General features: G+C 38.9%; 3 protein-coding genes across 4 annotated transcripts; 1 reads left to right on the top strand and 2 right to left on the bottom strand.

Moving 5' to 3' along the window:
- The first annotated feature begins 1,077 nt into the window (after positions 1-1,077).
- On the top strand, positions 1,078-4,507 carry LOC125215353 (eIF5-mimic protein 1-like). The gene is made up of 8 exons (XM_048116748.1): positions 1,078-1,214; positions 1,597-1,620; positions 1,905-2,010; positions 2,161-2,229; positions 2,779-3,272; positions 3,468-3,729; positions 3,932-4,140; positions 4,252-4,507. The coding sequence occupies exons 1-8, from the start codon at positions 1,210-1,212 to the stop codon at positions 4,316-4,318; spliced, it is 1,236 nt and encodes a 411-aa protein (XP_047972705.1). The 5' UTR covers positions 1,078-1,209; the 3' UTR covers positions 4,319-4,507.
- A 317-nt stretch (positions 4,508-4,824) lies between these two features.
- On the bottom strand, positions 4,825-8,667 carry LOC125215352 (probable protein phosphatase 2C 33). 2 transcript variants are annotated; one of them, XM_048116747.1, is made up of 6 exons: positions 8,608-8,624; positions 7,556-8,079; positions 6,817-7,203; positions 6,626-6,743; positions 5,683-5,906; positions 4,825-5,603 (listed from the first exon to the last, which is right to left on the bottom strand). In XM_048116747.1, the coding sequence occupies exons 2-6, from the start codon at positions 7,793-7,795 to the stop codon at positions 5,151-5,153; spliced, it is 1,422 nt and encodes a 473-aa protein (XP_047972704.1). In that variant the 5' UTR covers positions 7,796-8,079; positions 8,608-8,624; the 3' UTR covers positions 4,825-5,150. The 2 variants fall into 2 exon arrangements, with proteins under 2 accessions (XP_047972704.1, XP_047972703.1); XM_048116746.1 differs by having other exon boundaries at positions 7,556-8,667.
- A 1,513-nt stretch (positions 8,668-10,180) lies between these two features.
- On the bottom strand, positions 10,181-12,752 carry LOC125212217 (riboflavin biosynthesis protein PYRR, chloroplastic). Its single transcript, XM_048112319.1, has 8 exons — positions 12,612-12,752; positions 12,369-12,468; positions 12,146-12,271; positions 11,757-12,070; positions 11,324-11,443; positions 10,998-11,243; positions 10,799-10,924; positions 10,181-10,637 (listed from the first exon to the last, which is right to left on the bottom strand). The coding sequence occupies exons 1-8, from the start codon at positions 12,750-12,752 to the stop codon at positions 10,371-10,373; spliced, it is 1,440 nt and encodes a 479-aa protein (XP_047968276.1). The 3' UTR covers positions 10,181-10,370.
- Positions 12,753-17,237: the final 4,485 nt, after the last annotated feature.

The following is a 17,237-nucleotide window of genomic DNA, read 5'->3' as shown; positions in this document are numbered from 1 at the left end:
GACGTTTTTTGCAATCTTGCTCGTCAATTCAAAACTATCTGCCCAATATGAAATTCACACTTGGATTGATCTACATTATTTCACAATATATCACAATGACCACCAAGATAACATTGTCATTTGCCAAATCATGAAATTCATCCGTGTTTATGCACGCGCATGTACCATGTGCCATGCGTCTACAGCCAGTGGCAGTGGCGAAGCTAGATTTTTAATGCAGGGGGCAAATTGATGGCAATGGTTATGGGATATTTGTGCTGTCGTCTATGGAAACAAAAGCCCGTGAGGCTACGGATTGAAGCTTTATTTGTCGAAAGTTGTGCTATTCAGAATCGAAATTAGCTTGATGATGGTGTTATTTAAGACCAAACATGGCACTTTATTTAATGAGATCGACCTGGGTTGGGTCAGATTTTTTAGAAAAGCGCAATCTAGGGTGATTCGACTCAACTATCTGGTCAGATTGAGATCCAACCCGAGTCTAAGCTTGGCCGGTCCTGACTCATTTAACTTCTTTAGCTAAATCGATCCACCTTAAACAATTGAAATAAATTTCTTTGAGCTCTGTATATAAGATACTTACGGTAGGAGTCAATGCCATTTTCTATATACTCCAATCAAGAATTACAAAACACCAAAGCATATGCTGGAGATCGATCGACTGTTGATTCTACATCTTAAACTTAGAACTTTTCAAGTGTTTTAAGATTTTAACTAATCTTATTAACCAACAAAACTACTGAGTACAACTTCATGGGCTAGAATTCATAGATAATCATAAATATAACTCAGACGTGTCTTTATTTTCTACTACTATTTCTTAAATTGGATTCATAGAAAAATATCACCCAACTCATACATATCTTTGGAGTTATATGTTTAATTATTAGTAACTTATTAATGACTTAATCTCCTCTACTTTATAAAAAAGAGCTCTTTTAATCTTTTTCCATGTGGAGCCCACGAGACCACTGTGAGCTAAAGTGAATCAAGCTCAATCACTTGTGCCGTGTGCTTCACATGTTGTACTTTTCTTTCTTTCCCCACCATTTCTCGTTTTCTTTTCCAGTATATATATTTATTTTCATCTTGCCCTCTTCGCTTCCCCATTCAACGTTTGGGATTTGCATCTATCTCCTCCTATCTCTCTTTTCTTCGCGAGAGTCTCTTCAGACTCTGCCCTCTATTTGATTCTCTTCAGATCGGTTTATGAGGTAATGATTCCGTCAAAGATCCTAATTTTATCACCTTCTTGTGGTTGTGTGCGTTTTTTCCAGATCTGCCATTTTTTGGATTTGTAATCGGTAATATTTTTAGTTGTAGCTAGGGTTTGTTATGTTCGATTGGGTTTTGAGGTAGACTGTTCTTCAATTTTGTGGAGTTTTTATATTTCGATTTAGGCTTAGGGGATTTATTTAGCAGTAGGGTTTCCCTATGATCTTTAAATTTTTTTTATTTTTATATATTTAAAATTCTAAGTAGCTTTACCGTAGAGCTAATTAAGGATCTGATGGTTAGATCTTTCTATTTCGCATCGTAATTTCAATTCTATTATGCCAAACTTACTAACTTTTTCTCTTTTTTTTTGACTTACAGCTCGAAGGAGAAACCCACTCTCGGGTAAGTCTTTGAACATCCAGTTTATTGCGTGTTAAGCAGATTCTTTTCATTTTTCAGTTTTTTCTTTTTTCCAAAATATTTAAGGATACTGGCAAAGTCTCTGCCTCTGAGCATTTAAACAGCTGATAATCTTTGCTTTTTGTGCCTTTTTTCTAACTTTGTAATGACTTTTAACAGTCATTTTTCCACAAAACTATATCTTTTTCTTAGCCGAGCTCATTACTGAACAACTTTCCCTGCATATTATGTTTTGATGAGTGGTGGTGTGGAATTATTTATTACAGTGGCACGCGGATTAAGACCCGCAAACGGAATATTGCTGCGCCACTGGACCCTGCAGCATTCTCGGATGCAGTGGTCCAGATTTATTTGGATAATGCTGGTGATCTGGTATATATATCTTCACTGTCGTTTATTCTATTACAGCTGATCCTTGATCGCCTTTTCTGTTATGCATGTACACCAATTCTCCTAATTTGAGCAGTTTGGACACATGCCGTATTAAGTGTTAATCAATGGAAACGTCTGCTGTGGATGCAGGAACTTATTGCAAAGTGCATTGAATCTTCAGACCTTAATTTCTCAAGATACGGCGACACCTTTTTTGAGGTTGGTTTCTTAAGCTTTTGTCTTCTTCATATGTTGTTTTTCTAATTTTAAGGGTTTAGGGATTGAATAATGATGCACCTTTTCCTCTGAATAGAATGTGTCAGTGAATGTTATGCAAATTATTTTGTCATGCTTGTTAACAAATAGTAATTCAATTTTCAGAACTTATGGCCACATAGTAGATACACCCAATTTCTGTGGTTGATTAGTCATTTTCTGGAATATCATATACATTATGCAGTTTTTAAAATCATTTGGCCATAACTTCTCTTTGCTTAAGGAACTGTTTTCAATTTTTATATTCATCCTTCAGATGTAGTATGTAAGTGCTCAATTTTTTTTAAATACATAAGATTGTTTTGTGTTTTTCACTCATTCACCTGCACATTCCCTACTAGCTGAATTTCATTAACCATTTACTACAAACTTGTTGAATCTGAGGTTATTTTGAATTTTCTAAAAAAATTGATTGCTAATTTGATTGATTGACAAGGTTGCAATTTCTTTGGTTTATTGGTTTTAAGGGTGCACTAAATTTTGTGAATATAGGTTGTATTCAGGGGCACCCGTACACAACCTGGCACTATAAAGCTCGATGAGGGGGAGCGTCATCCATACTCTATATTTGACTGTGAATCTAGTCGTGAAGTGATTTTGCCATCAGTGATATATATTCAAAAGCTTTTGAGGAGAAGGCCTTTCCTCATAAAGAGTCTTGAAAATGTCATGCAAAAGTTCTTGCAATCTCTGGAACTGTTCGAGCAGGATGAGAGGAAGAAGCTCGCTATTTTCACTGCACTTGCTTTTTCCCAGAAGTTATCTGGTCTCCCCCCTGAGACTGTCTTCCAGCCATTGCTCAAGGATAACCTCATTGAAAAAGGGCTAGTTCTCTCATTCATCACTGATTTCTTCAAGGAATATCTTGTTGACAATAGCCTTGATGACCTCATTGCAATTCTGAAGCGGGCTAAGATTGAGGACAGCCTTATGGACTTTTTCCCATCTGCAAAGCGGACACCTGAAGCTCTCTCTGAACATTTTACGTAAGTCACCTCCTTCTTCCCTTCCTTAACAAAAGCAAGGTTTTACTGAACTGTGGCCATATGTACTGAATTAACATCAACAAATGCACAAGTCAATCTATGATACCATCGAACACAATTTTCTTGGACATTGTTTTGATATTTTCAGCTACCTTAAAATAATTCTAATATATCTTTGATTTCTTCATATCTCAGCAAGGAAGGGCTTCTATTATTGGTAGAGTACAACGAGAAGAAACTTTTTGAGGTGAAGCTTAAGGAAATGAAAACTGCGATAACAAACCAGATAAGTGAAGCAGCTGATGTAGCTGAAGTCATAGAAACAGTTAAACAACATGTGAAAGATGCTAAATTTCCAGACATTGAGGTTGTGCGGATTCTCTGGGATGTCCTCATGGATGCAGTGCAATGGTCTGGGAAAAACCAGCAGCAAAATGCTAATTCTGCTCTACGTCAGGTATGCATAATGTTTTCTGTAAAATCCTTGTACATTTCAATTTTAGTGTGGTAACATTCAACACTTGGTCATATTACAGAGCCAAATTACACAAAAGGCTCTTTTAATCCCTATGACTACTTGTTTTATAGGCATGTAAACTTCGTCTGGTTGACTGCTCAGCAAAATCACTTACTATAAGGATTTATTCTTGTGTTTTCAGGTGAAAACATGGGCTGCGCTGCTGAACGCCTTCTGTACCACGGGAAAGCTTGAGCTTGAACTTGTCTACAAAGTTCAGGTCCAGTGCTACGAAGATGCTAAACTGATGAAGCTGTTTCCTGAAATAATAAGATCGCTTTATGATCAGGATGTTCTTGCAGAAGATACCATTCTTCACTGGTTCCGCAAAGGAACCAACCCTAAGGGCAGGTTGGCTGTGTTTTTATTGTTTTGAAAGGAACCAACTCCATGACACTACTGCATTTTGCTTGAAATGTGGACTTCCTCAATTCATTATTGTTTTTTCTTGGTGTGTTATAGGCAAACATTTGTGAAGTCGTTGGAGCCATTTGTGAAGTGGCTAGAGGAAGCTGAGGAAGAAGAGTAACTTGGCGGACCTATCTGTATGTTAGCTGGTCGTATTTATGTTTTATGGTTATTGGCTACCTTGAACGCTAGTATTATGTTCTGGCTAAAGAGAGCTGTTAATGTGAGATTTGATATTGGTGGCAGTTGTTCGTATTGTTTCTGTATTCGAAGACTCGTTATAATCTAATCGCATGTTGTTACTTTTTTATTTTTGAACTTGCTATTGTTTAGTTCAAGGAAGATAGTACAACGTTGAAAACTTAGTTTATGACCTATTGAAAGCTAAATCAATACATCACTTGGTTTGTAGTCTAAACAAATTTGACAATTACTAGTCAAAAACCTTTTGTATGTCAAATAGGAGTAATACATTAGTAATGAGCCAAATCATAAATTTGAAGAATATAAATCAGTCTCTCTCTTTCACTCATCTTTCTGATATTTGCTCTTTGAATTGCATTATAGAATCTTGAAGTATGTATTCTTCAATCAATAAACTACAGTATTGCCTTTAAACACAGAACAGAGCAAAGAAAATGCCAGATTCTTATGAGCATACGGTGATACATGTCACATTTTCTCGAGTGACCAAACAAAACACTGGAAAAAGAATTGAAACAAATATGTAGGGAAGATGGATACTATCCCATTCCCATCCACGGCAATCAAAGCCCGAGGATGACTCCCAGACCGCTCTAATATAAGCTGGGCTGACGTCCCATCCACCACCAAACGCAAACGTCACTACCATCTAACGAAAACAACCCCCCTTTCCCGCAAAAAGAATCAAAAACTGTTTTTAGAATGAAATATCAGAGCCACGAGTATAGTAAATGCAAACCCCACATCATTTATTTCCTACCCTTCCGAGACTCTGCAGCTTTGATGTCATCTTCCCCTGGTACGAACCTTGGCAACGTTATGAGTGTGTTCACACGCGACACTCCTTCCAGAGCAGACCAATCGTGCTCAACTGCATGTTCCTCATCTGCCTCGTCCTCATTAGCTTCCGAGTCTTCTCCATTTTCATCCATCACGTGTATGACTGTGCCAGACCGGTTCAGCCCAGTTGGACTAGGACAATCTTCCTCTTCAGCTGTGGGGATGTTCTCTTTACATGAAGCAGAGTAATCGTTTGAGTCGAGGAAAAGGCAAACAACAGCACAATCGTCTATTTTAGAAGTCGGATACTTGGATTTCCAAGACCGTACTGCTGTCTCCACTAGGGTTCGAGCAGCAGTTGAACGTGTGGAGCAGGAATTCACTATTTCAACCACTTCCTTGTTTGAGAGTACATCCCAAATCTGCCACGTGTTTATAAATTTTCTATATTATGCAAGAGTTTGACAAAAACCAGAAATAGTAACAAAGGAAGGCACATACCCCATCTGTGGCGAGCACAATGAACTCATCCTTATCAGTAATGCGCCTATAAGAAACCTCAGGAACAGAAATAAGACCGAAGTCCTTGAGACAGAAATCACCAAATGCACGTGCCATAGCAAGGCCAGGAGAGTTGTTGTTTGGTAGCCACACCCTTGGCACTTCGGGTTCATCCTGAAGAGCGAAAACACGTCCTCTACATTTACGAATCCTAGCTGCTTCAGCTGCAAGATAAGTGTACGTTGATTAAGAAAGTGGATTATAACAGAAACAAAAATGAAGAGTTTCCTTCAGAGCAAGGTAAGGTAGACTTGAATGAAGAAAGCATGTGCAAAGCATAATTTGAGACAAAAGTACTCGTCTCACACTAACAACTTCCAAAACCTACTTAAGTAGTGCCCAACCACTAGCAATGTCATGCGCGGTCGACCAAAAAAACTGCCACAAGGGTTATGGCACACATGGTGGGATATGGCAGTCGATAAATACATAAAAATATTTAAAAAATATGAAATATAAAATTCAATAATTTGGAAAACAATAAAAACATAATATCTCAAATCTTAGAACAACAGTTAAAACAGTCATAAACAATTACATAATACGGATAGTATGTGCTTGGAAGATACTTTCTTCACATTTCTTAAAACTTGTTCCGAGTCAAAGTGGGTCACATATTACCGACGGAGGGAGTATTTGATTACATTCACCACTAGCATGATTATCAACACCAAATGCAGATAACCCAACAAGTAGCAAAGTTATATATGTCCAATATCACCAGGACATTATAAATATGCGAAGAAGATTTAAGAAAATCACCAGGAAACTAGCTCATGACCAAAAATGGCAACAAGGTGAGCAGACATGGAACAATATGTAAAAATATAAAACTTTAATAATGCATGTTCTTTCTGCTATGTATGCAAGAGCAGAGCTGTACCTGGAAGATTAGGTTTGAGATCCACAGTCAACTGGACTGCAGCAAGTGAGTTATTTGCATCTCTAGTAGCCAATATGGCTCTAGAGTCCCCAACATTTCCAATCACAAGATCTTGGCCCTGTAGAAGATCAAGAAATGTTCAAATATATCAGGAATATCACAAATCATGATTTATAACTTACTAAATTTACCTGTTTCACGAGGGTTACAGCTGTTGTTCCACTGCAGAAGCAATCGATATTTGTATGCATTCTCAACTCCCTGTCCATAACCTTATAGGCCTTGAGGAAACACTCCTTTAATGTCTGGAAGATCTCTGGCTGCTTTCCAGTTTCTTCGATGTCAATGGAGGTTCTACTTTCCTCTTCAGCAGACAAGAAGGAAGTATCTTCTGAGCACATACTACTTGTATTTAAACTGACTTCCCTTAGAACATCATCACCCTTTATATTGACCTCCCAGTGTGCATTCAGCTTCTGAGGTAGAGAGTCTCTAACTCTCTTTGCAACCAAATGACCATAAGGACCATGGCCGTCAAATACCCCACAGAACACTGTGTCTGCTCTCGGACCAAAGTTCTGAATATTCAATTGGGTAAAGAATCAATAAAAGATCTTATGTTCGTGCAAGGAAACTAGTTTAGCCCTATGGTTACTGGAAGTTTAGCATCACCTGCCCAACTTTTCAGCTGAACACAATGCTGGATGATGCATCAAATTTGTATTGTGCATATTTTACAATTGAAGACAACAAATGAAGGTTATTTTCAGAAATATTATGACACAAATAATAATATGTTATGAACAGATAAAAATTACAGATATCATGCATCTAGTATGCATAGTAGTTGTATTCATATAAAACAGTTCTGCCTTTAGATTATTGAATTAGATAAATCACTACATCAGGAAGAAGAGAGAAGGAGCTAACCTCCCAAACAATCATGGCATCCTGATTGGTCCCTTTCCTGCCCTGCTGGCTAAAAATACAAGCAATGTCACTTGAACCATTCAAGAACATCCGGCCCGGGGTCCTATACAGCTCTTCCCTCCTATAGTCAAAGGAGGAACTTCGAGACCCAAACCTCCGCTTTGAGTTCCTCCTCTTTGTAAGCCCCACTGGAGAACCGGACTGTGGGCTCCCGCTCTCTCCAGAAAAGCAGGAACCCATTCTCAGGGCCCTAATTACATTTAGAAAGCACTCCAGACCAGCAACACAGTCACACCCCCTATTTTCTGTAATTGGATCCGTCACGAATTCCGACAAGAAACCCTTGGAAGATTTTCCAATCCTCTCAGACTCCCTAGAATCCACTTTTCCAACAATGTATGGAATCCCCAGCAATAAAAATTAGTTGAATTTCCTAAAACGGGATATCAACAGCTCTTCTGAATCCAGCAAAGAGATATCCTATCCAAAAGTTAACTTGAAAATCCACTCTTCTCTTCTCTTCTCTTCAAACAAGTGAAATAAGAATAAGCATCCCAATATATTAAAAAAACGAGCTTTCGACTACCCTTATCCTCAACAGGGGCCCTCTAATTTTCTAGATACAATAAAATCGGAAACAAGAAAGCACACAGCACAGATGCCTTTATATAGTAGTGACAACAATGAGCAAAAAGGGCACGCCACCGAGAAAAAGAGCAGATCTAAGAAAACTAAGCCCTTTTCCACAGTTCACAAAGGATACACACTTGACAAAAAAACCTAAATCAAATTAAGCAAACAATATGAAGAAAGGATCAAAATTGGTGAAACTAAGTTTGTCAGGATCGCATCAATCGCGTTTTTTATCCAGAAAACTTGGTTCAAATCGACATAAGGAAACAAAAGGCGAGGCCTTTGACACGGAAAAAGAATGAGAGAAATTTAATTTGAGAAGGAGACGTGATAACAAACTGAGGTGGTGAAGAAACAGGGATCGCACAAATAGGCACGCAGCGAGTTTAAGTATCAAGATTATTGTAGCTCACGCTCACACAGAGAGATGAGAGAGATGGGGCTCGCGGTGACGGTGAGTGTGGGAATTTTCAAACCATTACCGTCTGTAGAAAACACTCCTATATACACAATTTATCTGTATATACTTGTATTTATTGGAATATTTTATAAATAAATGATACAAATCTCTAATTAGGTAACAGTGTTTTCCCATTAATCATTAAATAATTTGTTATGATTAAAATAAGAGCAGCAATTATCATGATGAACGGTAACTGTCATTTTTATTCACGTTTGTTTTTTTAACTAAATTTCTTCATATGCATATAATATAGTATCAATTGATTTCAACTCATTTATGTCACCTCAAGCCCTATATTCCTTTTTTTTGGCAATCTTTTGAAATCTTAATTAAACTCACTTCCATTTCTTAATAATAAAAGTTCTTTTCATTTACTCCGTTTTCTAAAAATTGAAAATTTTTATTTTACAAAATTCTTTCAAATGAAACTTATTTTCTATTAATACATTTTTTCTTTCTATCTTTCTCATTTACCAATTTTGTATTAAAACTCATGTCATTTTAAAAAATTTTATTATTAGGAAACGGTTTGAGTATATACTTTTCTTACTTTTAGTTGACAATAATTTTATGAAGATAATAAAATAAACGCGTGGGAGTTAGAGCATCCATTATAGGGGAGCCGCGGCCGGGCCACGGGAGAGCCGCGGCGCCACGATCGTGGCCCGGCCGCGGCTCTTGGGCGGGAGCCGTGGCTCTCCCATTGCAGCGGCCACGGGCCGCGGCTCTCCATATTTTCTGATTTTTTTTTTTAATTCTATAAGTATACACATTTTTTTACCTCATTCCTACACAAATTCTATAAATATATCCATTTTTAATTAAAATATACAAAAAATAAATTATTTGGTGGCTTGGACATGTCCATTATAGTGTAAAACATGAGTGTTGGTGGCCCGATCACGATTTCATGGCTTGGCCACGTTTTGTGGCTTGGCTCGGCCAACTATATCTTTAGGTTCCATGAAATCACCATATGTGGACAATATTTTTTTTCTTCAACTTTTTACTTTTCACGGTTATTATAGGACCTTCTTTTTGTTCAGAAAGTCAACATCAAAGAAAAATATACACACTGTAAATCACTAAATCGCATGTGACTATGTGATGCTCGAATCTAAACATGGATTATTTTATTTCATCTAATTTAATACACAAACTAATTGTTTTTGTAGCTAGCAATGGTTCACCTGTCATGTTCACACTATAGATATTAATATTTGTAGTAGACGTTATATTATCCAATAAAAAACACCACGCGATTCACGCTCTCATGGCCGACTACTTTGATATCATGTTTTTCTTTTTTATTTTTCTATTTTATTTCTAACTTGAACAAAATTGTGAAGACATATGATATACATGTACTAGGATATAAACTTTAATAAACGTAGCATATAATTGGCAAATCAGCAAATTGGCTTTCACTCTTATTCTTATTTGTAGGTAAAATTTAAGCCTCCATGTGATGTCAGGTTGTGGTGTTCCCTTACCATTAATGGGCCATCTCATGCCTATGTGTCTTTATCTTTTTCTAATAATATCCCCATCACATTCATCAAATATTTATTCATCACCATTTAATTCTACATAAATAGGTTTCCTATTTTTACCCTATATTAGGCTGGTTTGGTTTGGTAGTTTCATTCAGAAATAAAATCTACACATTGCTATCTTAATAATGGGAAACTATACTATTTTCTACAATAGTGACAGTTTTCATTGAACTTGATTTTCCTCTTTCTTGTTGTCTGCAGAATTCATAGCTAGCAGCTCGGATCTCAGCTGCATCAGCAGCCTCCCGAGATAGTTCAGCCCTTCCCCGTCCCGTCCGCCCCCCCAGAACAGATCGTGCGGTGAAGCTTCAACGAGAACAGACCCAGCGCTTGAGAGCAGCATGGACCTCAAGTAAGGATATGTCGTGAACTTACACTTCAACGCTTTATACATTACATCAATCTTCACACTCTCCCAATCGGCCCTAACCTGCTCGTCACCAGAACAACAATTTCAAAAATAGCTCCACGTTCCACTAAACGAAAAAAAAAATACGAATTAGAAAAGCATATTTGAAGTTCAAGGCACTTGCTCATCTAGAAAAAAGGGGATTCAAACTAAGTTGAGTAAAAGTAATCCAGAAGAGATACCAAATCCGGGCGCTGCCTTTGTGTTCGCCTTCCTATACGAGCTGCTTCCTCGGGACTTCTTGCAGTCTTTATCTCCTCCAAACACGTTTTCGCAACAGGGTCTTCTAAACCCACAAACTTATTAGCCTACACAAGATGAAGAAAGTAAGGGTGAAAGAAATACTTGAACGAAATCTAGAGCGGCAGAGCATGAAAGAACCTGGTAATAGTGCTCCACACTTGGCCAGTTGTAATACTCCCCAGTTTCGTCAGGCATTCGAATTGGATGCATGGAGAAGTTAGAAAATGCACCATAAGGATCCCATGTCTTGTAAAAGAAAATGATGCTTGACTCATATGGAGAGACGGTAGGATCAATTGCATAAGTTTCGTCAATTGATGGAATCACTGGTGTCAAGTCAGGAACCGGCTGAAGAAATCCACTCACAAGCATATCAGGACCAACCTGCGATTCGATGCTATAAGTGTCATATATTTCGATTTTGAATAAACTACGAAAATTACTATAGCAGCATTATTTATAACCTGCTCATAGTTCACATCAATTAATTCCAAAGCTTGAGACATCTCCACCATCCCAAGCTCCCCTACAGGAGATGGCGCATTTTTCCCGCCAATAATTTTAGGGGCAACAAATGCATGCACCTGAAACAACATAGGATGTACAGATTCACAATGAGAAGAGAAAAATGTATTACACTAGATTTTAAGACATTCTAATAACGTAAACTAGATGTTTTGTATGTTATAAATATCAATCAGCCATGGCAACAAAAAAAAGCTAAGGTTCCACAAAAAAGCAAACAAATCAAGGAGTAGAAACACTATTGTGACCAAATCCAACAAGAGCAAGAGATGAATAAGCATAAACGGACAATGGACATCTACTCAACACAATGCACAGTGAAGTAGAAAATCAGAATAATAATGGTTGCATATACGATCTACACAGACATACCTTGTGTATGATACCAGAAGAAATAGCAGATGCGGCTAATGTACCTCCACACTCCCACAAAACTGAAAGACATCCACGATCATACAAGTAATCCATAACAACTTTGGGGTTCAAAATTTCAAACTCCACCACTTCAATGCCTTTTGACGCGAGGAATTTCTGGAAGCTTCTCTTTGCTCCTCTTTGTGTCATAACCATGGTGGAAACCTCACTAACATCCCACAAGTTTGCCACCTCGGGAAGATCAAGAGATTTCGACATTACAATCCGTTGAGGTAAATGCCCGCCTCCATGTCGTGCTGTGAGTAGAGGATCTACATTTCAACATCCAATTAGAATAGAATAAGACTAGTGTATATGGAAAAATAACATCCATTTGTGAATCATACTATCTCGGCGTACAGTGTTTCCTCCTACGATAACAGCGTCACTCCTTCCCCGTAGTTCAAAAACTCGGGCTCTTGACTTTTTGCAGCTTATCCATGATGCATGTCCACTACTTGCAGCAATTTTTCCTATAGCATCAATACCACATCACTATTTTCTCAATGGTATAAAACTAGTTAACCAGATTATGAATCGAAAAGCGAAAAACAACTACCGTGTACTGACCATCGAGGGTCATTGCGTATTTGAGAACAGAGAATGGAACTTGACTAGCAGCTCTATATAGTAAAGGGGCATTGACAAGAAGACATGACTTCAAACTTTCCTACACGACAGAGTCAAAACGAAAGTGGGTAACGGAAAATTCTACGAGAAAGATGATAAATCAAGAAGTTTCTCATAGTCATGTAAACACAAAGTTATCTTTCTGCAAGAGATCATACAAAGTGCATACATTGATTATGTTACCTCCATAGCTTTACATTGGAGATCCTCGCCAAGAACATCAACCAGCAGTCCTTCACTTCGAAAAGCACGAATAGCCTTGCCCCGAAGATGCTGCAGAGGATGTCTGATTCCAATGACAACTCTAGTAATCCCTGCCTTCATTTCGCAATAGGGAGCTTTTAGATAGAAATCAATGTGGATTTTGCACATTTCTCACAAAACACGTCAAAATAACAAAATAAACAAAATGTATAAATAACGGACATGTAATGCAACTCTTACACTCAAATTGGACCAAATAAAGCCCTTAAAATAATGCAAAATCCGAGCGCATCTACTGCCCTAAACTTAAATAGACGCAAGAAAGATAGATTAAGCATGAAATAATGCTCTCAAATTAAGCAAGACTAATTAGTGTTTTTTCATTATTAACTCGTATATCACTTTGGAATCATTCACTCACAAGTTGGCAACCTTCGAAAGATGAGAAGTGTGTTTATGTCTCACTCCCAAAGTGTATAAGGTGATGAATATAAGCACTAAAATCATACATCATGTAAAGTTTACCATAGGCTTGCTCAAAGTCAAATCTCCCATCTACTAGTTGTGACTAAACATCAAAATTTTGAAAGGTCTTTATTTTTTGTTGTAATGTGAGCTCTTTGGTAGGTGAGGAGTATTTGCCTAAAAAGTGACTGAAAACAACAATCGGATAGAGTAAAATAAACTTCACTTTTCTTTCAAACCCAAGACATTTTTAACAATTTGTCTGACTTCAACTCACTTTCTTACCAGTCCTTTGATTTTCTTTCTTTTTTCATACAACCTTCCTTTTTTTCTCTTCTTTTTATTTTCTCTTTTTATACATATATATATAGACATCCTTTATAGGTCAAGCATACTATGAAATTCGTTATTTCACAACATGCACTTTTATATTTATGCATACTACTTTTTTCACTTTTCATTATTTCCCCCTTATCTCTCCAATTTCTTAATAAAATAAAAGAAAATACTATACTAACCCAAATAATTGTCCCCATTATTTTGGTTTACAAAGAATAAGCTTAAGAGTGTCTACAATGGGTGAGCCGTGGTGGCCGCTGCAGCGCCTATTGCAAGGCGCGAACCGCTGCAGCGGTGGAGGAATAGCCGGATACGCGACGGAGGACGAGGCGGAGCGGCACCCTATAAGTGTGTCGCATCGGCCGCATATTTCTGTTTTTTTTTCTTAATTTATTTCTATAAATAAAACATATTTCCAATTCATTTTTTCTATTCCATTCCAATCCCTAATCTCAAATTTTTCTCAAATCCACTCCCAGAAAATAGATGACGACAAGTATCAACATGAAGAGATGGCGCGGGAAGTACAGGGGGAGGTGGAGCAGGCGGCGAGCGTGGCAGCAGCGGTCCCTCGTCAGATCCAGCATCGGCGGACTACCCGATGAGACCATGCCGGGGCTAACCAACGGATGATAGATGACTACTTTGCCGAAAACCCTCGTTTTACCCCAGAGTTTTTCCGTCGGTGTTTCAGAATGTCTGGACGGCTCTTCCTCTATATATCGTTGTCATTGGCTTCACGGTACAGGTGCTTCACCCTCCGATATGATGCCAGCGGCATAATCGGATTATCGATGTTGCAGAAGTGCACTACTACAATTAGGCAGCTGGCCTATGGCTGACCAGCTGACATATTCAACGGATACCTTCATATGGGTGAGCTGACTAGCCTACAGGTTTTGAGAGAGTTTTGTAGGGGCATCAGGGCCATCTTCGGTGATGAATATTGACAGGACTAGAGTAGACGTGCGGTGCGTTGCTATATGTCACTCGATCTAACAGGTCCAGAGGATTCGACTAGACTTCAGAGGCTAGAAGATCATGAAACTATCAAAAAGGGGTCGTTGGGTGCACTCTATTCCTTCAAAAACCTCAACCCACTATACTACAACTTAACACAGGGAAGTAAAGGATCGATCCCACGAGGACAAAGGTGTTACGAAACTGCATTTGAGGATGTTTTGGGAAAAGGGGTTGGCTGCTGCCACGCAATTTTGTGGGTCGAGAACTTAAAACTACTGGGTCTGAGAGATAAGAAGAACTTTAGTCTACCTACTGGGTCTAAGAACTGAGAACGTACGAAACATACATGACTTAGAGAAACTGAGATATTTTTAAGTTCTAAAACAATTGGAGTAAACTTAACTAGACAGACTTTCCTAATTTGGACAGACAAGCATAAAGCGAAAAGTAAAGACAAATTTCCTTCAACTACCAGGGTCTGGAAAAGCATGCAGAAAAGTAAAAAGACAAAGCAGATCGTACTGACAGGGTCTAGGGGACAATGCAGAAAAGTAAAGTACATGCTTTGAAAAGTGCTAACATAAATCAGATCCGGTTCTAACTACCAACAACTTCATCTTCTTCGGGAATCAAACGAGAATAGCAGATAAAACAGAGTATTAAACACCATGAAAACAGAGCAAACTTTAGATCTAGACTTAAAACGAGAAATTAAAACCTAAACTAACAGATCTACGCTATTGGACCTAAAGGATGCAGAAACAGAAAGTAAACAGCCATAATCATGCACAACGTAAACAACAAACGCCAAATATGCGAAACTCCGACTCAAATACACCACGTTTCAACAAATCCAGACATCTCCATACGCAAATCCCCAACCTCCAACAACAAACCAACAGATTTCAGCTCCAAACATCCAACAATAAACAAGACCGAAAGCCAAAAAGCAAGAAATAAAGATCAACTCAGCTATATCCAACAGAAACCAACATAAACTTCCATAATAAAGAGAAATAGGTCTGAATCCAGTGGATCAAAGTCAGAAACTAAGGTTACGAAACTTAAAAACCAACAAGTACTAAACGAAAGCAAGTAAAGATTGTTTCTTCGCCTTCACAAGGCGGTGTTACACAGCAAAATAACAACGATAACGATGAGAACCACGGTGGCCAGAATCCTCCATGTCCAAGTGCGCAGCAGACGAAATGAGAAATTTGAAGTGTGGAACTAAAGCATGGAACGAAAGCTAGAGCTAGGAAAGTGTAGAAGTGGTTGTCTTGTTCTTCAAGGTTGAGCTCCTTATATATGTGAGGCTCTGATCCCTAGGGTATCTCTATGGTGATTTGACGCTCTTGCCCTTGAGTAAGACTCTTTAAAATAATCTGCTCTCGCTCCATTCTGCTCCTGTCGCCAACTTCTGATTCTCCCGAACGACGACTTCTGATTTTTGCTTCAATTTCATCTCTTTTGCATCTGCCAGTCAGGTAACAACAACTCCTAGGCCCAGCAGATTTACTACGCACTCGAACTCATAAACGCACATTAGCGCCCCAAATGCACAGAATTTTAACCCTAAACCAATGCATGAAACGAGCCTTATCAAATATCTTCGAAAGTTGACCGCCACCGACTACCAGATACTGCTAGCTATGCGCGGGAGGACGCACAATTTTCTAGGGATGAGTGGCAACATAGATTGCATGCACTAGGAATAGAGAAACTGCCCGGTGGCTTGGAAAGGGTAGTTCACTACCAGGTTCAAACATAAACACATGACGATGATCCTGGAAGCTATTGCGACTATCGGCTGTGGATCTGACATGCGTATTTCGGTGTTGCAAGGTATAACAACGAAATCAATGTTCTGCAATTGTCTTCTCTCTTCAATGAGCAGTGCCGGGTTGAGGGTCTGGAAATCAACTTCGTAGCCAACAATAGACAGTAATATACGGGCTACTATTAGGCAAATGGGATATACTCTCGATGGCCCGTAGCCAATTTCTTCATCCACTTCTCCACCAACACACCCTCCTTCAATCCCTTAAATTTCTCAAGAAACAACACCTACAGCCGATCGTTCAATTCCAGCCTATCCGACGGAACCCATATGTTCGAAAAAAGGCGTGGCACAAAGCCAAACCCCTTTTTCATCCAATTTCATCCCCAACAAGTAAATCATCGTGTACATAGTCTCGCACCTTTGATCGTAATCGAGTAAGGCTGAGATAAAATTCGACATGACGAAATTCAATCTCTGCGGCTGGAATTTCAGTTTCTAAACTACGGCCTCGACCTCGACTCGTTTGACGGCCCGCTGATGCTCGGGGCATAGCTGAATGATGAAATTGGGCCGGGCTGGGGCGTTCCCCGGTGGGCGATCATATTTGGTGGATGTGATCCACTGCTGTTGCTAGTACGGAGGACGGCGGAAGGAGGGCTCCTGGGTGGTTGACGAAGGTTGATGGCGGTCGTTGGATTTGTACGTGATTTTGGGGTGATGAATGTGAAAATTGTGTGTTGTGAAGACAGAAAGAGAGAGAGAGAGAGAGGATGTTGTTTCACTATACGGATTAGAGGGAATAATATATAACTTATATACGACAGAGATAGAATTCGAAATGACGAAATTCGATCTCTGTGGCTGGAATTTTAGTTTCTGAACTACGGCCTTGGTGTCGGCTCATTTGACGGCCGGCTAATGCTCGGGGTGTAGCTGAATAATGAAATTAGGCCGGGCTAGAGAGTTCCCCGGTGGTCGATCATATTTTTTAGAAGGGAACTGTGATCTCCACTACTGTTGCTGGTACAAAGGGCGGCAGAAGGAGGGCTCCTGGG

Source organism: Salvia hispanica, chromosome 3 (assembly GCF_023119035.1).
Source record: "Salvia hispanica cultivar TCC Black 2014 chromosome 3, UniMelb_Shisp_WGS_1.0, whole genome shotgun sequence".
Classification (NCBI taxonomy): Eukaryota; Viridiplantae; Streptophyta; class Magnoliopsida; order Lamiales; family Lamiaceae; genus Salvia; species Salvia hispanica.
Note: the sequence above shows the minus strand (reverse complement) of the source record. Positions and strands in the feature narration are given on the sequence as shown.

Bases quoted from the DNA above. Each gene is read 5' to 3' on its own strand.
- LOC125215353 (XM_048116748.1), top strand. The intron at 2,011-2,160 runs GTATATATATCT...CTGTGGATGCAG, and splicing joins TGGATAATGCTGGTGATCTG to GAACTTATTGCAAAGTGCAT. The intron at 2,230-2,778 runs GTTGGTTTCTTA...TTGTGAATATAG, and splicing joins ACGGCGACACCTTTTTTGAG to GTTGTATTCAGGGGCACCCG.
- LOC125215352 (XM_048116746.1), bottom strand. From the start codon at position 7,795: ATGGGTTCCTGCTTTTCTGGAGAGAGCGGGAGCCCACAGTCCGGTTCT. The intron at 6,744-6,816 runs GTAAATTTAGTA...GATCTTCTACAG, and splicing joins CTGTAACCCTCGTGAAACAG to GGCCAAGATCTTGTGATTGG. The intron at 5,604-5,682 runs GTATGTGCCTTC...AACACGTGGCAG, and splicing joins TTGTGCTCGCCACAGATGGG to ATTTGGGATGTACTCTCAAA.
- LOC125212217 (XM_048112319.1), bottom strand. From the start codon at position 12,752: ATGAAGGCAGGGATTACTAGAGTTGTCATTGGAATCAGACATCCTCTG. The intron at 12,272-12,368 runs GTCAGTACACGG...TTGATGCTATAG, and splicing joins ATACGCAATGACCCTCGATG to GAAAAATTGCTGCAAGTAGT. The intron at 12,071-12,145 runs GTATGATTCACA...GTTGAAATGTAG, and splicing joins AAACACTGTACGCCGAGATA to ATCCTCTACTCACAGCACGA.